This window comes from Hirsutella rhossiliensis, assembly GCF_020360975.1.
Source record: "Hirsutella rhossiliensis strain HR02 chromosome Unknown scaffold00001, whole genome shotgun sequence".
In the NCBI taxonomy this organism is placed as follows: domain Eukaryota; kingdom Fungi; phylum Ascomycota; class Sordariomycetes; order Hypocreales; family Ophiocordycipitaceae; genus Hirsutella; species Hirsutella rhossiliensis.
The window spans coordinates 2,364,506-2,376,979 of record NW_025408667.1 but is presented as its reverse complement, the minus strand read 5'-3'; the positions used below and the strand labels follow the sequence as shown (position 1 = coordinate 2,376,979).

At 49.4% G+C, this 12,474-nt stretch overlaps 2 protein-coding genes across 2 annotated transcripts; both read left to right on the top strand.

The window, feature by feature from the left end:
• Positions 1-2,657: 2,657 nt before the first annotated feature.
• On the top strand, positions 2,658-3,169 carry HRG_00329 (uncharacterized protein; the record flags this gene model as incomplete). Its single annotated transcript, XM_044858800.1, has 2 exons — positions 2,658-2,769; positions 2,826-3,169. 2 exons carry the CDS (start codon positions 2,658-2,660, stop codon positions 3,167-3,169), a joined length of 456 nt encoding a protein of 151 aa, XP_044725200.1.
• Positions 3,170-8,692: 5,523 nt separating this feature from the next.
• On the top strand, positions 8,693-10,231 carry HRG_00328 (acetamidase/Formamidase family domain-containing protein; the record flags this gene model as incomplete). Its single annotated transcript, XM_044858799.1, has 5 exons — positions 8,693-8,783; positions 8,843-9,189; positions 9,301-9,573; positions 9,712-9,940; positions 10,035-10,231. The coding sequence occupies 5 exons, from the start codon at positions 8,693-8,695 to the stop codon at positions 10,229-10,231; spliced, it is 1,137 nt and encodes a 378-aa protein (XP_044725199.1).
• Between the last annotated feature and the right edge of the window lie 2,243 nt (positions 10,232-12,474).

Sequence of the window (12,474 nt, the reverse complement as noted above, 5' to 3'; positions counted from 1 at the left end):
GGTATTCTAAGGACGACACTTTAGAAACGCCTTAAAGGTGCCCAACCGAAGAGAGAGGCATACGAATGCCATTAGAGGCTTAGCCGAGAGTAAGAGAAACACCTCCGGGATTAGGTTCTTGCCTAAGCCGCCCTTAGGCTCCCCCCAACGCATCTCTAGCTAAGGGAATTCGCCGGCCGTATTATCACGGCTATAGGCGACACCCGCCTACTTAGAAAACACTAGGTAGCAGGCTTTTTAGCCCGAAATCTAGAGGTTAGCACGATTAAAGGTAAAGCTCTCGATTCTGCTCGCATTAACGGCGCCTCTATAGCCCGGATCAAGGAGTGGTTCTAGTTACTTAAGCTCCCGGCTTTATAGGCCATTCCCCCGAAATCACGCTTTAATATAGATAAGATAGGTATCCTCGAAGGCCTTAGCTATAACGGCCTCGTACTAGGGAGCTTAGAGAAGAAGGAGACGCTTAAGAAGCGGCTTAGGTCGCGTTATTAGACTATAATAGTAGAATATATCTCTACTACTAGCCGGGCCTTAACTCTTCTTATAATCTTTAAAGGTTAGGACCTTTAATACTAATAGTTCCCTAAAGAACTCGACTTTCTAAAGGATTAGGACTTTATAGCCTCTCTAAAGGGCTAGACGAGCGACTCTATCGCGATTTAATAGCTTAAGTAGGTCTTTATCCTATAAATAAGAAGCTAGCTATAAGGCAACGTCCTCTTAATTATAGATAGCCACGGAAGCTATTAGACTAACGATTTTATATACGAATGCTTCTTATACGGTATATATCTCCTTTTCCTACCTCTATACGCCTCGCACGTCCTTTAACCTCTCGATATCTCGATTTTTTCGCCGATTAAAGCTGCCTACCGACGTTAACTCTAAAAAATCGCTTCTCTCGACGATATAGCACTAATTAGCAAGGCACTTTTCCTTCGCTGCTATTATTAGGCCTAGTAGGCCGGCCTAACCGAGAAAAATATTAAAGGGGGGTGGCGAGGGATAGGACTTTAGCCAGTTAATATAGCAAAGCCATTAATAAGCCGCTTCGTCTTACCCGCGCCGTTAACGCCGTCACTACTAAAGAGGAAGAAGAATTTAAGCTTAATAGATAATAGCGATGCCCTTAAAACACCGAGACGATCGTAGGAAGTCTATAGGCTTATTAGGGGGCTCGAAAATCGCGGTTAAGTTGACCGTACGATCCGTGTGCTTTTTAGCAAAGTTGGCCGTAGCCTTAATCGTTAGAACACGCAGCTTATAACGGCATAGCTACGCATATAATAGCTTAAGCATTAATTATATCGTCTACGGCCTTAAAAGCAACGAAAAATCGCCTAAGATCTAAATGGCCGGTTTATACGGATTAAATAAGTCATCAAGACGAGGAAATAGCTTTAACGCGCCCTTAAGCCGTCTGCCGTCGCAATAGCTAATTAGAAGGCGGATTTTGAAGCTCTATATAGAAACTGGCAGCTAGAATAGTAGGAAAACACTATAATTAAGTATCGCGATGTAAAAACGCGGCTTCAATTGCTATTAGAATATGCTGTCTTGGTTGTATGAGACGTGCCCTTAAGTGGGTGTGCCCCCAAGTGGGTGAGCTGACTTTATAGTGTGGTTCTGTACACCCCACACACGTTTGGCACGTCGCAGGAACAAACTTGCTATAGATGTGCCCGCTTCTATATTGCATGTCACCCCTCGTTTGCCTACATCGGTCCCAACGCTGAGAGCAAGCGCGGGACCCGAATCAGAAAGCCCCGCGGCGCCCTAGGCCCTCCTCGTGGTCGTCGGCTGTCCAAGTCTGACTTGGACAGTCAATCTGAACCTGCTGAGAGTGTGTCATCTTGAATCATGTAATTTGCGGCGGACAGAGTTAGCAGTGTATTGAACCTCCGAGTAATGGCTACATGGCGGCTCTCAGCTGTGTTTCCGCTCATGTTTCCGGCAAATGCCACGTTTCGCTAGGGTCTAGATTCTCGCTCAGGACTCCGGGAACAGAGATGATCCCTGATATCGCTACTGCCGGTGAGCACTCATCAGAGGTTCGTGACATGGAAAAACCCTTGCCCGCCGATGAGTCGACCCAGGGCCGTCGCAGCGCGACATGACTTTGGTCCCATCTCCTTGAACTCCAGAAACACATGGCAGCTCTTGGACGATGGATCTCCGGCCCACCTCTGCTGCATCCGAAATGGCTCATGTCCAGATGACACCGGCGGCCCTGGCGGGCACTCGCTCTCCCTCTATGACCGCTTGACGTTTCGTCAATCCAGCCCAGGCCTACCAGGCCTCCCTGTCCCAGTGCTTGTCAGATGCAGAGTCGTCTGCTGTTTCGGCCACCGTCTACCCTCAAGGAGCTTTGCATCCATATCCATCGCGTCGGCTCCCATCTGACTCGAGAATTATCAGAGGAAACCAGTCATCAGTCCAGTAGTCTCCAGTCTCGTCTTCAAGAATATAAATATTGACTCTCTCACTTCCACTCTTGGCGTCTTGTCTCCTCACTGCAGCCTGCCTTGTTTTGTCCTTGTGTTTTCTTGTCCACTCAAGTCTGTGACTGAGTCCCCGAGTTGTGCTCCCCAGCTAGATGCTTGTTTTATTATCCTTATTAACTCCTGTTCCGACTCTCGCCCAACAACGCCGTCAATATGAAGTTCGCCGAGGTTCTCTCTCTTTTTGTTTTTGTCGTGTCCACCCCATATTCCTTTGCCCAACCTATTGCCAACCCTGATGGCAACAGCATTGATCTCACCAACCGAGGTAAGTTATCGCCTTGAAATTCCCCATCAGGAATCCAATGTTGACTGTAGGCCCAGCCCTTGGCATCAACTATGGCGCTGCAGCTGCGGCACCTCTGGCTGCTCGCAGCGAGAACGAGCTGAAGCCTCGGGCCAAGAAGGGCAAGAATAAGGGCAAGAATAAGGGCAAGAATAAGAACGGCAACAAGGCCAACGGCAACAAGGCCAACGGCAAGCGAAACAACGGCGACGATGACAACAAGATCAACGCCCAGCAGCAAGCCCAAAACGACGCCAAAAACGACGCCCTCCAGGCACAAAACACCGGCGCCGGACGCCAGGCCGTCAAGCGTGACGACGGTGTCGTGCTCGAGGAGCGCGACCCTTATCCCGTTGTCGGCGCTTCTGCCCACGACGAGTAAGCCGCGCCGGGTGCTTGCTGGGTGGCGGAAAGAGTGTCCACATGTCACTTTCGAAAAGACCACTATAGTACTATCTAAGCTTCAGGAAGATCTCTGGACGGCCGGGCCGTTGGGGGTCAAAGTCTTGGTGTGCGATAGCGGCTTGTTGAATAGGCTATGCTGTTGCGGTTACCTAGCCAATAGCTGAACAAGTCCCAACCGCCGGGTCAACCAATTAGCGAGACAATCACTCGGCAGCAGGCTAATGATGGTGTGCCGTGTTATATTGTAATTGAAGTTTGTTGTGACCATATAGTCTGCCATTGGCAGCGAATGTTTAGCACCTGCTAGAGTACGTTGGGTTTAAGTCAGCACACCCCACTTCTGGCATACCCTGCTTCCGGCACTCTCTATAACAACATCGCGTCGACTAACTCATTACATGTGACCGCGTTTTCTCGTGTATCCCTTACTATATAACTGCTACAAGGCTGTTAAGGACCTTTAGCCTTATCCTTAACGTTAATAATACCTAGGCTAGCAGGCAGCGAGCAGTATATATATAATACATCGCTAGCATAAGGTATTATTAATAACACTAAGCTAGAAAGTATATTAAAGAGTCCGTAGTTACTAGCAACATCGGGCTCTCGGGTGAGCAGATCATATTCGTCGAGTGGCTGAAACTGGTTTCTAAGTTCGGGGGTGGTGGTGCTCATCGGCAGCACCTGATAATGATCCTCCCAGTACTTCTTCACGCTATCCAGAACTGGTTTATGCCGTGACTTGGGCCAATGCTTTTGGGTGTGAACCATATGCCTCGAGGGATGAATCATCATTGCTGCCCCGTATGCAGGGCTCTCCTGCGTCAGCTGCTAGTTCTTGTCAAAGACAGCCTAAGAGGCTGCAATGCAGCCGTAGAGTGTATGTTTGTCGCAGTACTTTTGGAAAGACCGTGTGTGATGCTTATGGAGAGCATCCATGGTGAAAAGCGTACGGTCAAGAGTGACATAGCGACCCTCTGTGGGTTGAGTGATCTTCCAGAAGGGTTGAAGAAACGCGCGTGTTTCCTCTAGTACTCGCCATTCGTCGGGTGTAAAGTGGTAAATGTTGTTGCAAAGATTTATAGACAGCCCGCACATTCTAATAGGCAAGAAAATGAAGAAGAACAGCTGAGTATGTATGTTGAAGCGACGCAAGAATGCGACTGAGCTTGGCTATGCGGGATCTCCATCCTACCCAAACATCCAATCTTGATTACGTTCAGTGCTCGTAGCTTGCTCCACGCCTCCAAGGGCTCCTAATGTATGTCTGTCAATACTTCCCATTCCATCTAAGTTCAATGATCGGGCCTACCCTGGGAGTATTCGGTGAATTGAACTCAAGGGTGTCCGTGTTATCGTGTGACAATCGCCGGCTGAGCGAGGACCCCGAACGGTTGTAGAGGCTCAGCGAGGTCGAATGAAGAGGGTTCACTGGTCGCTGTTTTCTTGCTGAGAAGGGGGGCATTGATGGTTTGACGGATGACCGCGGCGTTTCCCGGTGCAAAGAGTGTTGTGGTCCAACTATTGGGTGCATGTTGTCGGAGGGCGTAAAATAAATCGACGATCGCAGTGGGCGAATGAAGAATTGGCGAAGAGGATGGTTCCCGTAAAAATCGAATCTACGAAATTAGAAGCAGAATTTGAGACGAGTTGCGATGAGAGAGTGTTACGTCTTAGAAACGAGAACGTACGTTAGTGCGCGATGAGAGGGTATAGCTATTGATTGCGGAACGAAGATGGAGGGCAAAGCTGCGCTGGACTTCTCCGCAAGGCAGGAAAACAACATATGCGTTGGACAAGTTAACATTCAGGCATTCTCAGAACTCTTAACGCGGGTGTATTTCCTTGATCGGATACAGTAGTTCTGGGATTCAGGCGAGCGGGTAAAAAACAAGAGTTCTACTATTTGCCCTTGGGCGGCTGCCTTTGTCGGGCGTTAGAGGAGTCGTTAAGTAAGTAGCTGTTAAGTAGGCGCCGCTTATATTGTTGTAAGGGCCAAAAGGCCCTGATCAATCGGCAGGCCGGGTTGTTGCAACTTCAAGCTAATGGGCCAAAGGCTCGGAAGTACGTTATTTAAGCGAATTAAGATGTATGCGTTATATGGCTAAAACTGCGTTGTGTATGATACACCATACCATCGTTAATGGATGGTCTCTTGGCGCCATCGGAGGGACGGCGTCCAGCAATGGCATCACAATTGCAACGGAGAGGCAGCTCTCTCGAATACGTGATCTTCTGTTAATGGTCATCTACACTAATCTCTCCTTTCGGGCCAAATGCAGTAGGCTAAGGCTTACAAGGCCGACGTTCGCCGACGCGGACGGTAAGCTTAGGGATCGTTTTGCCACACAAGCTTGCGTAGCGACTAAATGGATAATATGAATAGCCTCTACCCGCATGGAATTAGCACTTGAAGCTGCCATACCGCTTATTATGCGCTCTCCCTGCTTAGCACGGCTCGACAGAGAAAAGATGGATTCCGCGCATAGGACCGACCATCAACGGACTCTAATTTACATTGTCATGTGTATAGCGGAATTAGGAGACTCCAATTCATCGAAGTGGAACATGTCATAACACCGGTGATTTATTATATTCAGGCTGTCGCTGAGCACCTTATCTTCCGCTGCTAATACAACTGATTCACTACCTGTACACAATGGCCCACCCCGCGCCTCATCATCGCGATATCACCACACTACAACAGCACTACTGCAGGCATGGCTGCCGGCTGGCCTTATTATATTATCCACAGTCACAGTCACAGCTCCAGCGGCAATCAGAGCTCCGACGGTGGCGGGCGATACCAAGCAGCGTCCGCTGCGCTTACTATCCCCCGACGCCATCCTGGTCTAGCTCCTACTCGCAGTCACCTAAATGTTTTGAAACTGTGCCGTGAGAACTATTCTGTCTTGTAAGTCAAGAGCGGGAGCGGCCGAGACTCCACACGGGCCCTGCCTTGCGTCTGGTTAATTTGCCGGCTGAATTCCTGTAATATTCCCTCTTCGGTGGCATCGAGATCGTAAGATCTAGGACTCACTGTGCTTTGCGGCTATAAATATTTTTTTCTGTCTACTGCATATTTTGAATACGGCAAATTATATTATATCTACCTGAAACTAACCTCTGTTTTTACTTTGAAATTGTATATTCTCGTTATCATGGATATAAAGTTTTGTTTTATCTGCATGACTCCGAGGTTCTGTTACCTTTGGGCAAATGATCCGTAGATATGTAAAGAACCACCGGCTATATCCCACTTCCATGCCTTTAACTTTACTTTCAGTAGCCTGATTCTACGCTTCGGCACTTTTGTTCGTAATAAGAAGAAGATTTATTTTTACAAGATACGGATACAAGCTCGCTGAGCTCTTCTCTGCATCTCATACATCATCAATCTTCTGTGGCTTCGTTACATTTTCGCGTTGCCGGTTACTACTTGACTCTATATCTACAGTTTAGACCAGCCTCGAGCTTCGACTCCCCCCCCTTCGCTCTCTGCAACCATCACGCGAGAGCTGGAGTTAACGTCGGACTTGGCTTGCCGGGTATAATTAGTTTTTGGCAAGCGAGGAACAGAAAAAGGCCGGGCTTTTCGTTGATTTTGGTACACACAACGACCGGTGCTCAATTCGGACCTAAGCCTACTAGTCGCAGGTTTCCTCAGCTAAAGGGCCGTGTCGGCGCCGAGTCGGCGCCGGCACCTTGCAATTGAACTAGGAGTAAGCTCTGCCTGCAGCGCTAAAGCAACAAACCGGTACAATTTAATGTCTCTTAGAAGAGAGTAGAGGCTCTGCGGAACCAGCCAAAAGGTTTGGTGGCTGCCCACACGGCTTAGAGTTTCCCGACACGATCACAACCAAGGTCGAAGTGAAACGGGGCATCTTCGCCTTGAAGTGCAATAAATCAGACTGCCCATGTAGCTGAAAGAGTCACCATGTGTAATCTGACAGTCTATAAGTAAATGTGTCCGTCTTTATTGGCTTCTTAGTAATAACTACATTAAGCTTTGTCAATGCCAGTACATAGTGCATATAAGATGTATGCGGCTCTATGCAAGAAGGGCGAGAGGATAATAAATATGGGATCATCTCCTCTGCCTGGCATTTGCTTCTATCAGAGGATGAAAACATCAAACTTCTCACGCTGCCATGAGAGAGCATAAGTATGAAAGACAGCAACCGACCGCCGGCCTTTCCTTAGTGCAGGCATCCAGAAGAAACTTTCATTCATTGCCAAAAGACTTCGAGAGAGAGCCTGTATGGGCATAGACATTTCAGCGGTCCTTGACGGCGCACCGGTTAAATACATTCAGAACTTCAACCAACCCTTTGGCAGCTGGATATGAGTCGGGCTGATGTCGACGATACTGGTCTTGATGCTCCGTTGAATGAAAAGAAAGCCCCCTTGTTTAACATGCACCATTTCCGCGAGCGCTTTAAGCATTGCGATCCTTTTCACGGCCTTTTCCTGGAAACTCCTGCACATGATAATCCCCTGGGGGATTCTGGCCCAGCTCGGCTAATATCACTGAAATTGGTCTCGAATATGCAGCACACTGCATGGAGAAGCTGTGAATGATGAACTGATATCCGTTCAAACATTGAAAGAGGATCTTGGGAAGGCGAGGGGATCCTCATCGTTCTTAAATATGTGGCCTGGCGGATACGATGAGGGCTTGCACTGTCTCTATTTTAACAGGAGCATCTCTACCCCCTAAGAATACAGCCCGCGCAGCAGAGTCTTTAGCAGAGTCCCTGGCAGAGTCTTTAGCTAACCTGCTTCTTGATCAGATGATCCCTTGGCCCCCTGTTCGTCTAGGGGAGAAGGAAGGAAAATTCGGTCTATAAAAGGGGTCTCCTTCCCCCCCTTAGCTAGCTAGCGTGCATTATTCTCTTCATCTTCTTCACATCTCTTCTTAATACACTTTTTCCTCCTCTTTCCCTGCGTCGTTGATTTCCTTTTCCTTTGCTTCCCTAAGTCTCGTCGTCCCTCTTCTTCTGGCTTCTGCTGTTGCCGTCGGCGTGGGTGTGTCTTTGGGTGTGTGCCGCAGCCATCATCAAACTATATGCAAGACGAAGTCACTGTGCTACATTAATCGATTATTCGTTCTTCCCTTGTTTCTCTTATTTCATCGTAAGAGGAACGATGCCTGGCTGCAAAGGTCGCGCAAGTCAACGCTGTAGCCCAATCAAACTGGCAGCAGAATCCATCTCGGAGCCAACGTGATCCGATCTATAAAAACCGTCAATCGCATCCCATAGGTCAAGCAGAAATCATCTCTGCGGGGTAGCGAGAGGGCTGAAGTCTGAGCTGAGCAGAGTCGTACCGCGGCTAAATAGTGACAGGTCCGGTATATATATTGTATGCAAGTGCTTTATCCCTCATGTCCCGATCCGACGTGGCCGATGCTCGCGCTCTCAACTATCCGGCCCGGACCCCCATCATATCTCCCAAGAGCTGCCACCGGCTTCATAGTCTTCATCGATAGGCACCGAACATGCCCGGAAAGATTCGCACCGCCCAGTCCGTGTCCTTTGACGTACCTGCTTCCGAGCAGCCGTATTTGCACAACCGCTGGCATCCAGACAGTAAGCCGGTAGCAGCTGTCAGGCCAAAAGAGGAGACTGACCGGCGTGCGGCAACCTAGTTCCTAATATCGCCTCGATCAAGCCGGGAGAGACGGTCAAGATTGAATGCCTTGATTGGACCGGCGGGCAGATCAAGAATAACGACAGTGCCGACGATATCCGTGACGCCGTGCTCACCAAATTCCACTATCTTACCGGCCCGTTTGAGATTGAGGGCAGCGAGCCGGGAGATCTCTTGGTCGTCAACATCACCGACATCCAGCCCTTTGATCATTCGCCGTGGGGCTTCAGCGGCATCTTTGCTCGCGAGAACGGAGGCGGGTTTCTGGACCGCCACTACCCCAAAGCCGCCAAGGCAATATGGGACTTTGACGGCATCTACTGCACCAGCCGCCATATTCCTGGGGTCCGTTTCGCGGGCCTGATTCACCCAGGCATTCTTGGCTGCGCTCCCTCAGCCGAGCTCCTGGCTGAGTGGAATCGTAGAGAGTCGGCTCTGATTTCTACTTGTGCACAGTCGCATCCTGGTCAGGTCGTGGCCCTCGCACCATATGAGGAGAACTCACATGCCGGAAAGGCCGGCGACAACCTCAAGGCAAAGATTGCTCGTGAGGGAGCACGAACCATTCCAGGACGTCCGGAGCATGGCGGCAACGTGGACATTAACAACATCTCGAGAGGCTCTAAGACCTATCTTCCGGTACATGTCCCGGGGGCCAAGTTTTCCGTTGGAGACCTTCATTTCAGCCAAGGGGACGGGGAAATCAGCTTTTGTGGAGCAATCGAGATGGTGAGATTCACACGCTCCCCAACTTTCCTCGCATATTCTCAACGCGTCCCTTCTTGCTGTCAGCCGGGCTACTGATTGAAGCTTGGATTGAAAACGGGGACCTATGCTGACAATAGCAAACTTTGTTCAACGTTATAGGCTGGAGTGATCACGATTAATTTTGGACTGATCAAGAATGGTATGAGGGAGCGGGCCATCATGAGCCCGGTGTTTAGGCCGGGCGAAGTGGCCCCGTTGTTTGGGCCATCTCGCTACCTGACATTTGAAGGATTCTCCGTCGACGAGTCGGGGAAGCAGCATTTTCTTGATGCGACGATTGCCTATCGCCAGGCATGCCTTCGAGCGATTGAGTATCTGAAGCAGTTTGGTAAGAAACTGGGGAGAGCAAGCTCCGAGCAATCACGCAATTTACATAGAGCCGCCCCAGACAGAGCTGCTAACTCGTTTCATTGAAATTTTAGGCTACTCGGGCGAGCAGGCGTATATGCTCCTGTCTTGCGCCCCGATCAAGGGATCTATTGCAGGCATTGTTGATGTCCCTAACGCGTGTACGACCCTGGGATTGCCAATGGACATCTTCGAGTTTGACATCTCTGTTGAAGCAAAACGTATCAAGAGATCGCCGGGGTCTTGTCCTGTGTCCGATGGCTCGACTTGAACAGAGGTGCTCGATTCACTTGGAGAGCCATTGATGAAGTTTGCAGTGTCTCTCCAAGTCGACCCTTTGCCACAGATATACCTAGTAAATGGACCAAGAATGTACCCCGAGCTCTGTGAGCTCAAGAAATCGACCTCCCCAGTACAGATTTGCATCAAGTGGCGGAGACCTTTTTTTGCGCAGGCGGTGGCGGTTGTTGATACATGTACATGTCGTTTCAGTTGGTCCTTTGGACAGTGGTCTGGACTTCGAGCATTCCAAACTGTCCCACCCTAGCAGAAGTCCGCGGTCGAGCCCGAGGCGGCTATTCCACGTGGTCGGCAGAGGCGAGATTCACTACCCTTCTTTCCATGGTTGCACACATGTCTTTAGCTTTTCGAGGCGCCGTAGCTAAGCTTTCGAAACAAGACTGAAGAGGCAAAAGACTTTTGTCTCAACCCCTTTTGATATTCTCACCATTTGTTGGGGATGGATGCCATTGGACATCAATTGATCGAGTTCTGACGCCAGGGTATGTGAGCGGAGAGAACTTGGAGACTTATGCACGGTGCAGTTTCGTTAAAGTGAAGTGACGGTGTATATGGACACTAATTGCAAGATATTTCTTACTCTTCTCACGATCAAGGGCCTCGGCGATCATGTGTGTGCTTGCCGTGTCTGCAGGTGTGCCGTGATTATGGAACGGACCGCGACGGACCGCACTTATGAATCAAAGTGACTCTATTTTAGGAGCAATGTAGTAATGTCTTCTTAGCCCGTTGTGCATGCCTTATATGTGTACATGCATGGATTCGACTCGAAAAATTTGGCCTACGAAGCTTTTAGAAGTCAAGTCTAGTTCACTGAAGCTGGTTGTTACATGTGGAATGTATGCCTCAGGACCCACGCTCGTGATTGGTGATGCAAAGTGATCATATCATGTCGGGGAAGAAGCAAGCAATATGAAGCTGCGGTACATATGTTTCGTGCTGCGGGTACACTTTACGATTCCTTTTCAACTGTCAAAGTTTGGTTTTGCGAATCGGCGATCTTGCGTTCCAGATTTTGGAACTCGGGTCAATTGTTACGACTTCTCCAATTCCCCCGACCATGCTAGTGAGCGACGTCCTCATGCTTTCATGAGAACTTCATCTGCATGTTATGCGGTCATTCACGTGGTCACGGTTTCTGATCCGATATATACATGTAGCTGATTCTGCCGTGGCTTTAGAGCTCCGATACTGTTGAGGTTTAGGCTTGCAAGCTGAGAGTAACATCGTGGTGTTCTCAATACATGCATCAGAACGCTGCGAACCTCGATGAACCTTATGTGTATCCTATAGAAGGTATCAAAGCTGCCCTTTAGTCCATTGACATATGTTTCCGGTCCCTCCCCTCGTATTTGTCGGAAGGGATATTCGCTATCAACTATTGGAATAGTATTTCAACATAGGGCATCTGTGGCTACCATCATGTTGCAGCATGACTAAACGTTGCTGGCTCCCTCGACGCTATACAAAGAGCGGATGAGCGGGCGCCTTAGAAGCTGCCCTCTCAAGATCATTGTTGGAGCTAGAGAAACTATATCACACTGATTATGTACTAGAGATATCCTGCCTGATAATAAAGGCTGGGACTTGTAGACTTTGCTCCCTGTAGAACAGCCCCTTGCATAACCATCCATAAAAGCCACGAGACTGGGGTGTTTGGTCAAGCTGGTGCCAGGACGCGGTGCAGCTCAACATATTCATTCAGGTCAGGGGAAAGCCACCTATGATGCCACGCGAAACACAATGACAGCTTTATAAACGCAAGTGAGTGGATAGCCTGCGTCGAAGTCAACACCTACCAGGGACTCTGGGCCGGGAACCTCATCCCAGGCATCCTGGTGCAGTGGTGCCAGAGTGAAGCCCCCGGTATGATAGATTTCGTCGAAGAGTTGCGTAAGGAAAGCGCAATACTATAGAACGAGCCCTTGGACGGAAATACACTTTTCCAGAAGGCGCAAGCGTTTCCCGGCCATTTCATGATCGTAACGGCGACTAGGTTTTGGAGAAACAAAGAATCGCCAACGTTCAATGATGCGTCAGGCAGATCGTGGACATGGCTAGAGATGATTCGTGCCTCATGTCGGCAGGGTGAGAACATGGAGTTACTCGATAGCGGTCAACGCCGCAAGGGCGGTCGGCGTCAAGAACATGAAATCACGGGTACCGCTGAGCCGAAAGGCTTAGCCACGACTCTTGGCAGGGCAGCAGCGGCAC